Raw genomic sequence first — 12,689 nt, forward strand, 5'->3', positions numbered from 1 at the left:
CTACCACCCCAACATTAGTTGGGATTCATCTATTTCTAACTGATCAGTCAGGCCTAAGATGATGTTCTGTGGCGTATGTTATATTCATATGATACTTTGAGTTTGATTGATGAGCCTGGTGTATGGTTAATGTTGTTATTTCTTGAAGGGGCCGTCTGTATTTGATTGCTGTATGTGTTTTAGTAGCACGAACGAGTGCACTATAACTTACAAGGCCAATATCACTCACCCTGCGGGGCCTTAATTGGTTAGGTTAAACTGAACTGTTTTCTAGTCTGAGAATCGCTTCTCTAATAAAACTCCAGCAATGTGGTTAACATCTCCAAGACCTGGATCACAAGTTCACAACTAGGTGGGTTATACTCGAGCAAAGCCAGCCCCTTGTTTCATCCCAAATGAAGCTAATTCATGAGCTACTGTGCTATCTCAAGCTGTGTTACAGTTAACTTTCATCTACCTCATCTGGGCACCGACACAGCAAGTTGGTGACTAAAACCCCAATGTATCTGCCACTTCCGGTGCGGTTACAGAGATGGTTGCTTACCAGCTTGGGAAGTACTTGTTTATCCTTATTACTACCCTAGCTACACCACCATCGCTTGAAACACTTGAGCTTCATGCCTCCTCTTCCCAACACTTGCTTGGTAGCAGTTCTCGTCTTAGTAGGGGCGGAGAGGATGATGGGCCTTATTGGGGGACCTGAATAAATCCAGTCTCTTTTTTAAGCAAGTAAAAAAATTTCTTAAAAACAAAGGGCGTCGATATCAATTTGTGGTGAAAAGAGGGATCAATAGATGCAACCCCTTTGCCTTTGGATTGAATAAGAGTGGGGGTGTTGCCTTTGTGGAAGAGGCCAAAAAGGTCCAATTCTAGTGAAACAGAGTTGAATTATTTTCCAATCCACAGGGGACCACTTCTTCAACTTAGAAGCTGATTGCACTAACAAACATAACATCATTTAAGTTTGGAAATCACTTTAATTTTAATATCCCATAGATTTGAAATAAACTGAGGCAGAGATTTTGATTTTCTTCTAATACTTTTGCTCATCCCAAATGCCTTCTAAATTATGTTTAATTCATTCCCAAATGGGATCCTAATGCAAACCTGGAAGTTTATTCATCTGCTTGGTTGTCTTGCCTCCATCGCATCGGTAGCATGGTATATGTGTATTTGAAGATCTAAACCCAGGAAGCTTTTATGCTATTATTCTGCTCTAAATTGTCTTTTCTATTGATGTGTCTCGGTTCACCTGCCACCGGAGAATCTAAGAATATTGTGGCAGTGGGGGCTCCCCATGCCAGATAATTTTATGCTTACCCAATTCTGATTTGAATTGTGTTTGGTTGCGCTTTCAGGCCTAAACTTGCGTTGCTCCCCATCCCATGAAATGAAAGTGCCCTAACGGAGAGGCTGTTACACTAGTTACCATGGATAGTGACTGGGGAGCGGCCTATCCCTACTGCAACTTTTGATTGTTGGAAGACGTTTTGTCCATGCCCTACGGATGGAGAAGTTTCAATGTGTGTTTTTTTTTTGGGGTTTGGTGGTTGTGACATGAAAAAAAGCGCAAAAAACTTGGGAGAATGAATGAGGGATGGAGAAGTTTCAATGTGATTGTTTGCACCAACCAACATTCTCATCTCATTTTTGAATTGCACGTGAATTATAGAGTTTCAAGGCAAGGCTTTTGCCCAAACAAGATAAGCTGCTGCTGCGCACATAGAAATTAAAACTTTTCTTTTTACGTGAATGATTTGTTAATTTTCTCTCTCTCTCTCTCTCTCTCTCTGTTATTTTCTCGATGAAAGAAGGACCACTGCAGAAGAAAAAAAAAATAGTTGTGACTTTTTTATTATCTCCAAATGTTTTCCCACAGTAATGTCCATGCCGTTGTGGTTCTCATGGGAGTGATACAAAGTTCTAAGCGAGCAATGAACTTAGAAACTCAAGACGTTACTTCAAAAAATGAAAAATATCACTAAATTAAAAGTTAATTAATTATGTTGATATTCGTTTGAGTAATGCACCTCATAATTATTATTCATTTACATAGTCTAAAATGTTAATGCTAAATATAGCACGACATAATTATAAACTATGTTAAGCATGTTACGAAGCACAAATTAGCTCAAGTGCAATGGACATGTTACATGACACATTTCTTATCATTGCTAACAATCCAAAGGAAAGCCAAAGGGGCCAAGGCTCCTTTTGGACAAGCTGTTAGTTGCAAACTAACTACAAAATTTTACGTCAGCAAAAATATGGTTAAAGGGAGATAAGAGCATCTTGGGAAATGCAAAGTGTACTTTTGGCTATAAAAAGATCGCAGTTTAAGTGGTAAATGGGTGTTTTGTTACGCTACGTTACCTCCGTAAATTCCAACGTCTAATTCTTGGGAACAACGGAACGGTAGCGTGGTGAAAAGGTAAAAATCTCACAAATTTGCAAAAATCCTAGTCTACCAAAAATGTCCTGCATTGCTTTGTCCATCTCTTCCTTTCTCATCTCTCATTATCAGTTTTGTGCACAAAACAAGGCCACAGTAGCAATGTAATTGTCACTTTCCATCATACAAAAATCAAGAGAAAAAAAAAGGAAAAAAGAAAAGAGATATTTAGTGATATACCCATTTCTAGCACTAATATTATAAATAAACCCTACACAATTGAATTCCTATAAACAAACCCAAAAAAAACCCAAAAAATGATAGCTAGCCTTATAGAATTTAATATTGATTATTAAATTACTTTGATGCCCTATTGAGTGATTTGGGTATTTTTATGAGATTTTGGGGTTGGGCTTGTTTTAAGAAATTGATGGCAGTTTTGTAATTTATAAGAAGTTAAAAGCTTTTTTGTTATGTTGTAAATGGGCTTTGGGTGTGTTTCTAAAGTCCATTTTATATAGGGTATTTTTATAATTTGGGCCCCCATATTGGGTATAATAGTGAATCTCCCAAAAGAAAAAAAGAAACCAGGGTCCAATCCAAGCCCCCAACTTCCAAGCAATGATATTTGCATTAAGTATATATGCTAATCAGAGATGTCAGACAGAGCTAATAAAAACAGGGGAAATTACATGGCCAAAGGAACGATATTTAACCCTTCTTTTTTTTTTGGGGTAGTAAGATCATAATTATCCTCCATTTACAGGATCCAAAAATGGGTTATGCTCCATAACCTATAAATTAACCATAATTAATTATAATTAAAAAAAGTTAATCATCATGATCAGGGGTTGAAGATGGAGTTTCCACATTTGCATTTCCAGCTCATGGGCTTGTAGTTGCTGGAGTTTTCATCACCTCTGGCATAAGCAATGGTGGATGCAACAGAAGAGGAGTTTTTGTTGCTTGATTTGAGTTGAGGGTTTGCAGGCACTTGAATGGCCTCACAGTGCCCACATGAACTGCACCTTCTCTCACACCTTGGAGGCCTTGAGCCTATCTGCCCTCTTACAATCACTTTCTTCTCTTCATTTCCTGCCTACCCAACCATACAAAAACACCAGAAAGACAAATTTTTAATGCATTGAATTCTTCTAAAACTCACAGGTGTTTGATGAAAGTTCAAAGAGAAAGCATTGCACTAGTATATGAAGAGTAATCAATATATAGTTGTAAACCCACCTGGGAAATGCCAACCCTGTTGTGAATTGCTCTACCTTCAGCCATGAATCTCAACTGGGTTAACTGGGTTGAGCTCAGAATCAAGAGAAACAGAAGAGAAATTGTGTGATGGTGTAAGCAAGCCATTTAAGTGGAAATGGAGAGGAAGCTTTGAGAGTTTTGAGAGAGAGAGAGAGAGAGAGAGAGAGAGAGAGAGAGAGAGAGGGACTAAAATGTGTGGGGGGCAATTTAATAGATGTGAAAAGTGTATATATTGTGTTGTAAAAGCAATTAGAGGATCAGTAACAGAATGACAGGTTAATATATGTAGTTATATAGAAGTAGGTTTAATTCAGTGAGAAGTAGCAGTGGGATTTTTGAGGTGACTGAACATGGATACTTGGATGGACAAATGAGAAAATGCAGAGGCAAAAGAAGCAAGAAAAGGGAGCTATGAAAAGAGAATAAATCTCAACCTCGATTTGGGAGACCAACTACTGCACTGCACACACAACAAACAAACAAAGATTTACACAAACAGAGGAGGAGGACAAGGAACCCAAACAGCAAAACACCACAGAAACAAATTAACAACCCCACAAGATATGAGGAGATGGGATCCAGTTCCTGCTAAAAAACGTGGATTTACAGCTGTGGTTTTTTGGGCTTTCGCTTTCCTTGAAAATTTGAGACTCCTTTTTCTTCTTCTTTTTCGTACCATTTATTATTTAAAGGGTTTTCATTTTAACCAAGTTTTGTTTTTGTTTCTGGGATTTCTTGTTGCGGTTGGTCTGAGCAGTCCTACCTGATCACGCCATATCCATCTCTCTCTCTCTCTCTCTCTCTCTGTGTATATATGAAGATATATGTGTACGTATGTATATCTGTGTGTGTGAGAGGACATTGTACTCTCACTCACCCACTCATTGAGCTCTTTTCAATCATGATAGTGTAATCACATTCACATGTCCCGAATCGAAATGCTCAGTTTTCATCATTCATTTTAAATCACATTCCCTTATTTTATTTTATTTTCTACTTATTTGAATCACATTCGTTATCAACTTTTTACTGCCAAAATGTGAGCTTCATTATATGATTTTTGGCCAACGAAAATGAAACTTGCATTATCAAGCCCAGAATATGGTACAATTACACAACGTATTGATCGGAAGGAAAACTTTTACCAATGCCACCTGAATTGTTAGAAAGTGCTACTTGAAGAAAAAATTTGAAGCAATGTCACCCAATTAAAATTTTAGTTGTAATATGTCATTTATGACCAACTTCATTAACTTTTATGATAAAACAAAACTATATGTGCCTCGCAGGATATCCTTCAAAACGAATACCAAGCAAATAGATTACGTGCAAACCACACACAACTTTTTGGAAGAAAAAATATACGAAATTAGGTTATAGGTAGCTGATGCAGATAAAGAGCCATTAAAGTTTATGGGGCATTTGAATCAAAAGCATTAATAAGTTCAATGCATGAACGTTTTATTTTGGCTTCTAATAAATTCCATGTATTTGGAATGAAATAGCTAGAGTCGTAATTATTTATATGGACTTAATGTATCTGGATTAATGGGTTAATTAATTTAGGTGCTAGTTCAATGTATGCGATGAGAGATTAAGTCTTTAAATACTTGTATGCTCATATTTCTTAAGGGAGTTATTGATAATTGAAATTGAAAACAAAGAGAGTGTTCTCTCATCTTTGCTCATAATCTGGGTATTCTTAGAATTAACGGGTTTGAGTATTTTATTCTATCTTTTATGCCTAGTTTCGGTTATTCTTAAGACTAAACGGGCTTGGTGGTTCGTGGGCCGTGTTTTCCAACATCCTTGCTTGAGTGCCGCTGCATCAGTAGCACATTGCCAAATCGACCATCACTCTTGCTAGTAGATCTGCAGCTGCCAAAAGAAGACTAAAAATCATAGGATAGGGCAAATGACTCACTAGTGTAGTGGTTGAAAATGTCCTAAATTAGAGTTTTAGCATTTGTGTAGTGTGTTTAAATTTAGTATGTTATCACCCTTGTCAATAGAAAAAGTCCTTTTAAAAAAAACTCTTAAGAGAGATGAACGCGTGAGCTTTGAAAGTGGGTTTGAGGAGGATGGGGCTGGAGCATCAAGTGTTAGGACCTAATATCCCACATTAGAGAGAAAGGGGATGCTATCTCGATTTGAATTAATAACACGCATATCATTCACAATTTTCAACTCATTCAAAATGCAATTCATTCACAAAATCGTCCTTCTAAGAAGAGAAATGGCCTCCAATGGGGTAAAGTCTAGTGAAAAAAGACATTGACTTGCAGATTAGTGGTCTCAGGTTTGAACTTCCATGACACTGTGGTGTGTGTATGTGAGAAACCCCCATTCACTGCAGCTTAGACTATCGCTTGCATGACAAAAAAAGGGAAAAAAAAAAAAAAAAAAAAGAACAACAAGAAAGAGGAGAAATGGCCATTCTCATGGATGGGCTTATTTGCACAGTTCCAAATAGCATAAAAGGTATTGCCCAAATGAAAAGTTCCAGGCCCAATTGCGAAGGCTATAGCCCAATAGCTAACACCAACCAACATGCAAGTTGACAACTTCGGCAAATGGCCATTGTCGCTAACGAACACGTTCTGAGCTGTGAAATTCTTGCACCGCTGAAACCGCAAAGCATCCATCTACGTCTACCCACCGAAAACCAAAAAGAGCCCAAACCGCCACCAACCAAACTCTCAAACCAGGGGCTCTCGGAAAAGAAAACGATAGAACAAATTTAATTTAACAATGGGAAACAAGAGAGCCCAGCTGCTAAGATTAGTCATATCCAGCCAACAAAATTAAGAAAGAATAGAATTTAGTTACAGATGGAGATAGAGAGAAATACATTATACAGACGCACATAGACAGAGACAAGGACACACAGCAGAGAGAGAGAGAGAGAGAGAGAGAGAGAGAGAGAGAGAGAGCTTCGATTCCTTTCTTCTTTGTCAGATTTCCAGAAACGGTTTTCATCCCAAATTCTTTCATTCTCATCCTCAATTTCCCAACCTCACCCCACCATTTATTTTATTCATTTTCTTCCTTTATTAAAAAAAGGGGAAAGAGAAGTCGTCCAAATCTGTGTACCTTTTGCTTTACTATATATACATACATATATTCTGCGAGGTTTTGGTCCACAAGGACTCAAAGCTCTCTGATTTACATCTAAAATGGCGACGTCGGCTCAGCTCCGGCTCATGTCCGATCTCAGAACCATAACAAGCGAGCCTCCTGAGGTAAATTCCTTTCGTATCATTTTTCATGGAGGCTTCAAATTAAGCTCAGATTCCTATCAAATTCAATCTGAATTTAGTGAATTTCATTTGGGTTGTTTGTGTTACAGGGTTGCAGCGCCAGCCCTCTGTCCGATGATAACCTGATGGTGTGGAGCGCCACCATATTTGGGCCCGAGGAGAGCCCCTGGGAAGGTAGTAGATCGATCTGTTCAATTTTATTATTATTATCATTATTAATTGGAATTTTGAGTTTTGATGTGCAAATGGAAAATTCAGGTGGTGCTTTCAGTTTGAGGTTAACATTTGGTGAACGTTACCCCGAGAAGCCCCCTCGGGTTCGATTTACCTCCGAAATGTTCCATCCAAATGGTAAGTCTGATAAATCTTGTATCTATCTACTTGAAATGAATTCCCTTCTATATCTATGTTTTTATTTAAGATTCCATTATATAAGCATACCTCGCTGTTCAATTCAAAATTAGCCACTACAGAAACCGAAAGCTTAAACTTTAAGCCTTGCAACTTAACTCGTAAGTCTGCTACAATCTTCTCTTGTAGATAGGGATTAATCAATCTGGTCTTTACCTGTATGGTTATAGATCAAGTCTGGTACAATTAAGTGTGTAAGTGTCTATTAATTGATTCACATCAATACCATCCATGAAAGTACCCGAATGTTCAATTCCATTGGATCTCAAAAACTAAAACTTTTAGAGAACCAATCAACAATGTATATCAAGCTAACAACAATGAGAAGCCTAAATTGAATTGATTTGGAATTATTAGAGGTTTTTGGTCCTCTTTCAGAAATAAGCTATGCTGCATGGCATTTCAAGTCCCTAGTTTGAAGTTTTACATGCCATCAAAGAGGCTATTTACGCACTTGTTTGCACTGCTGCAAACAAATATACAATGCAAACTTATTGTAGTAGTCCGAGGAGTGGTCTATCTTCAGTAGTCTAAAGACCATGGGTTTTCCCCTCTTGATATCCTATGAAGAAGTGTATAGCTGGTCCACTGTTATTCGACCACCATTAACAATTTAGATCTAGATTGGATATACAGTTTCCTGTATGCTTCTAAACTTTCAAGAACTTGGCATAATGATGTTGAGGTTTGACAATAGGCCTCTTCTTGTTTGTATACTGATTAGAAATTTATTCCTTGAATGGGATAAGAAGTTGAATTATGGGTATTGTGTATGATGATCCTATTATCTTTTGTTCTTCAATAAATCATCGGAGTTGCTTAAAAATAGTTGGGGTATATTGGTTTCATGTACGTCCAACAAAGAGAGTTTCTTAAATTAATAGTATAGACGAGCACTTGTTGCAGTTTATTGACATATCTACATTTCTACATTTGTACGTTTTTTTTTTCTTTCAAGAGAAAAAGAAACTTCACTGATTACTTATGTGGTTTATGCAGTTTATCATGATGGTACACTGTGCATGGATATAATTCAGGATGCTTGGTCACCCTGCCACAATGTATCTACGATTTTGACATCTATTCAAGTAATTTTCAAATCACACAACTCATTTACTTATCTCCCATAGTCATAATACATGAGGATAACGCTGGTTGACTGATATATAAACTGTTGCAGTCGCTTCTCACGGATCCAAATCCTGCAAGTCCGGCAAACATCGAGGCCGCTCACATGTATCAGCATGACATACAAGCTTACAACAAGTTCGTGAACATATTATTTGGGCTTTTCTTTATTTTTTTTCTTTTTCTGAACGATTTTCTTTCTATTTCTATCTACCTAATCAGACTCTTCTCCTTGGCAATTTGTAGGAGGGTACGCCGCTGTGCTCGTCATTCCATTGATTCGTTGTAGTATCTGTCTGGAATTTGCCTCGTCTATTTTTCTCCTAACTTTTGGAGAAAGCTTTTTATTGTGTGTATCATGCTCTATTTGTTGAATGTAATCAATCATATAGATTTTCTTTTCCTTCTCATGTATCATTCAAACAAAGTTATGTCAATATTTACACACGTCAAATCGTGTTTTAATTTCTTTTGGTGGATCTCGAAGAGTTCCAAGTGTTAATAATGCAATTCATAGACAATATTGTTTCAGGTATGGAGTCAGCTTCCTAACAAGATCAAGATTTACTCACTCTCTCAATGATGTACCTGCTGCCTCGAAGAAGGCACACATGTGCATTATGCGAAAGACTAATAAGTTTTCCTTTTTGGTAAATAGAAGTTGAAACTTCTAAGAAAACAATCCAACAGAGTATCTGAAGAAAACCAAGCAAGCAACTAACAGAAACAGAGGCTCATTATTATGTAAATCTCATGCTTTGTAATGGTATGGCCAACAATTAGTTCATGAAAAATATTCTGTATGAAGAACAAAAGTCCAAATATCTTATGATCAATGAAGGATTGGAGAGACTTGCCCTTTGATAAATTAAAAAAAAGAAACTAATAAAGGTGAAAATAACATAACATGTCAAATATTTGCAAGAGAATATTGGATTGTATACATTGTTGTAAAGAAGATTCAGATCCTCTCTTTTCCCTGGTTGTGAAATTTATCCATCCAATCTTGAGTGAAGGACCTCACGGTAGTTGTGCAAGCATTGAAATCTTGGTTTTACTTTGCTTATACATTGTAGCATCACAATATTTCGAACTCTTCTAACTGGTTCTTATACTTGCAATATGCCAATATGAAGACACTTTCAGAAAATATAAAATGTTAATTTAGTTCTCGCCGCGATGTGAAAAGATTATGAGTAATGCTAGAGGCACCATATTTTCATACGATTTATAAATTTCCTTCTCCATGACGTGTATTAGGCCTGTCAATCTCGAGCCTATCTCTATGGAAGATTGGGTTAGCTAAGCTAGAGCTCTCGTATGAGTTATGGCATGCAAGTACACGTACAGCTAATATTGGTCATTTATGATGTAGAATTCCGATCAAAAGGAAGAAGCTTAAGCCAAACCATTCAAATATGACCCCATAACGATAGGGTTGTTATCCCATAATTAATTAATATGCAAGGATTAAGCTATATATAGCTGGTGTTCTTATCCAACCGTACATGAAAATATCAAAGCACAGATTAAGCTGCTGCAGCCTCACATCACAACAAATGGCTGGTATCTTTCTTATCCATGAGCATGTGGGATTGTCTATGCACTTCAGAAAACTGAAACATGTAATGAACGGCCACCATGAATATATGTGATACGTACAGTGTACTCAGATTTGCACAATATTCTAGTTTTTTCTTTCTTTTTCGTATGATGTTGGAATCAATGCCCCAGCGAACTACATGATAGGTATTGATCTTATTGAACCAAGTGGGTGCAATGCAACAAGCAAATACAACATTATTGGTTATATTAGGGTCCGTTGGATAACCATTTCAATTTTAGTTCAGGGTTTAGGCAAAGAGAGTGGATAACCATTCCCAGTGGGTCACCCATTATGTGATTGCTCTAGCCCCCAACTCGCTTAACTTCGGAGTTCTTACGACTCCGAAGCCAGTGATCTCCCAAAAGGCCTCGTGCTAGATGGATGCGGGTGTGCACATATAAGGCACATCACCCCCTCTCCGTTGGTTGATGTGGGATTTTACAATTCACCCCCCTCAAGGGCCCGACGTCCTCGTCGGCACACTCGCACCACACGGCAGAGTGGCTCTGATACCAAATTGTCACATTCCGGGATCAACTCCGCCATAACACGATATTGTCCGCTTTTGGCCCCCCTCTCTGCCCCGAACGGTTTTGTTTCTGGGAGCTCACGAGCAACTTCCCAGTGGGTCACCCATCCTGGGATTGCTCTGGCCCCCAACTCGCTTAACTTCGGAATTCCTACGACTCCGTAGCCAGTGAGCTCCCAAAAGGCCTCGTGCTAGATGGATGCGGGTGTGCACATATAAGGCACATCACCCCCTCTCCGTTGGTTGATGTGGGATCTTACAGAGAATGGGAGTGAAGATGAGATTGAGAAAGAGGATGAGAGGGGAGGATGGGAGGGAAGAGGAACAAAAGTGAAAACAATTTCAAAGAGATTTTGTTTTTATTTTTGTCACTCCTCATTCCCATCCTCCCCTCTCATTTTCCCTCTCAATCTCGTCTTCACTCTCATTCTCACTTCCATTCTCCCCTTTTTTTCGTCTATGCTCTAGCACAAAAACTAAAATTGAAATGGTTATCAAACGGGCTTGTGGGTTTGCTCTTCTATGCAATTCCTCAGTTGTCATTCTAATATGATAGGTTTACATAAGTACGCAACTCTAACATGTTATGTAACGTACTTTTGTTTGATAACATAAGTCTGACAAGAGAACATTATCTAGTACTACTGCACATGTATGTGTATTGGCACTAATCAATTATTAAGTTAATACGACACTAACAACTCGTTAGAACCCGCTTCACATATTCCCATTATTCAATCCCTTCATTTTAGGTCTTTTATTCATATGTCATTTCAAATCGAAAATCTAGCACGCCACAATGTATATCCACATATACATATATGGTTCCAAGCTTTCCTTTAATGTTTGTCATTAGAAGCTTATTAGATAATGCTTAACGTTGTTGGTTAGTCAAATCTGGCCACCCCAAATACCAGCAAAAATAAAATATATCACAAGGCTGTTGGGCCACCTAAAGCCGAAGGATCAAATTATGGAACGAACATCAAACCATATTTGATGTGAGTTGCTTTGAATTATCAGGAGAATCCGTATACTATTTCAATTATCATTGCATTATTAGCGTAGCTCAGGTCCAAAAGCTAAAAGAACACTTGTTTTGGCATCAACTAGATTTTGACTGCGACGAAGAGAAAAGACTGGTCGACTTGATTAGAAAACTTGACATAATTGTAATAGAGATCTCAGGAGTTTCAGAGCTGGCAATTCCTTTCATCTCAATGTCATTTTAATCTATGTAGTGGACTTGTAATGTGTTTAAAATCCCTTTATTAGTAAGAAACTTTAAAATTATAACATTTTCAAAATTCACAAAAAAAATTAAAATTTAACACAAGAAAGCAACTCCAAAGAAAACACAAACATATTTCTGAGGTTTAGCTGCATAATAAGTGGTTCTAAAAGATAAAAATCTTTATGCCCCCTTGTATTTTCCATTTCTTTTAAATGATAAAATAAATTAATGCTCATAGTGCATGAGGGCCCTGTGAAACCGAGTGGATAACGCGTGCTTAATGCAAACTCACACGCTACTTAGCGTAGATTTGACTAAATCAATCTTGATCACTTCACTTAGCTTAAACTCATCATAAAATAATTACTTTAATACTCTGCTTAGTTACAAGCCCATTCTACAAGACTCGGCAATTTAATGCATTCTTTCATCATAGACCAACCATCTTTCATGCATCAGCATAGGTGAAATGTCAACAATCTGATAGCCCACAATTATTAGATAGCCCAAGAGGTCGTGGCCCATAGTGTTCTTGTTCTATACGTCGAAAAGGACCATAATCATGTCTCAGAAGAGTCTTTCTCAGTTTATTTGTATTTTAATCGCTCATTCATGCGCGTAGATGATTTTCAATCATTAATGCGTTATGAGATTTGTTGGGATCAAGGGTTGATATCCAACAGTGTATGGACGACTATTCCTAACACCTCTTAAGACATCTCTCATTTTTATTTTGTTGGTGTAAATGTAAACTAGTTAACAAATTAACGTGGTTTACATGTTCTGGATACTCTTTTTCATTATTGCATTTCATTTTCAAGAGTTTGAAAGTAGGTCCTAGTTGCTTGAATGCACGAGGGGCATAC

The 12,689-nt window shown here is 37.6% G+C and overlaps 2 protein-coding genes across 3 annotated transcripts; one reads left to right on the forward strand and one right to left on the reverse strand.

Moving 5' to 3' along the window:
* Positions 1 to 3,020: 3,020 nt before the first annotated feature.
* On the reverse strand, positions 3,021 to 4,359 carry LOC117632056 (EPIDERMAL PATTERNING FACTOR-like protein 2). Of its 2 annotated transcripts, XM_034365429.1 has the most exons (3): positions 4,209 to 4,359; positions 3,635 to 4,115; positions 3,021 to 3,491 (listed from the first exon to the last, which is right to left on the reverse strand). In XM_034365429.1, the coding sequence occupies exons 2-3, from the start codon at positions 3,758 to 3,760 to the stop codon at positions 3,237 to 3,239; spliced, it is 381 nt and encodes a 126-aa protein (XP_034221320.1). In that variant the 5' UTR covers positions 3,761 to 4,115; positions 4,209 to 4,359; the 3' UTR covers positions 3,021 to 3,236. The 2 variants fall into 2 exon arrangements, with proteins under 2 accessions (XP_034221320.1, XP_034221319.1); XM_034365428.1 differs by having other exon boundaries at positions 3,635 to 4,359.
* A 1,962-nt stretch (positions 4,360 to 6,321) lies between these two features.
* On the forward strand, positions 6,322 to 8,933 carry LOC117633064 (ubiquitin-conjugating enzyme E2 1-like). Its single transcript, XM_034366735.1, has 6 exons — positions 6,322 to 6,897; positions 7,005 to 7,089; positions 7,174 to 7,266; positions 8,326 to 8,414; positions 8,507 to 8,592; positions 8,701 to 8,933. Exons 1-6 carry the CDS (start codon positions 6,832 to 6,834, stop codon positions 8,741 to 8,743), a joined length of 462 nt encoding a protein of 153 aa, XP_034222626.1. The 5' UTR covers positions 6,322 to 6,831; the 3' UTR covers positions 8,744 to 8,933.
* Positions 8,934 to 12,689: the final 3,756 nt, after the last annotated feature.

Source organism: Prunus dulcis, chromosome 6 (assembly GCF_902201215.1).
Source record: "Prunus dulcis chromosome 6, ALMONDv2, whole genome shotgun sequence".
Taxonomy (NCBI): Eukaryota; Viridiplantae; Streptophyta; class Magnoliopsida; order Rosales; family Rosaceae; genus Prunus; species Prunus dulcis.

What these genes read in the sequence shown, in the direction of transcription:
- LOC117632056 (XM_034365429.1), bottom strand. Translation starts at nt 3,760, where the DNA reads ATGGCTTGCTTACACCATCACACAATTTCTCTTCTGTTTCTCTTGATT. An exon ending in ACAGGGTTGGCATTTCCCAG is followed by an intron (nt 3,492 to 3,634) that starts GTGGGTTTACAA and finishes ATGGTTGGGTAG; the next exon opens with GCAGGAAATGAAGAGAAGAA.
- LOC117633064 (XM_034366735.1), top strand. Translation starts at nt 6,832, where the DNA reads ATGGCGACGTCGGCTCAGCTCCGGCTCATGTCCGATCTCAGAACCATA. An exon ending in CGAGGAGAGCCCCTGGGAAG is followed by an intron (nt 7,090 to 7,173) that starts GTAGTAGATCGA and finishes TGGAAAATTCAG; the next exon opens with GTGGTGCTTTCAGTTTGAGG. An exon ending in GACATACAAGCTTACAACAA is followed by an intron (nt 8,593 to 8,700) that starts GTTCGTGAACAT and finishes GGCAATTTGTAG; the next exon opens with GAGGGTACGCCGCTGTGCTC.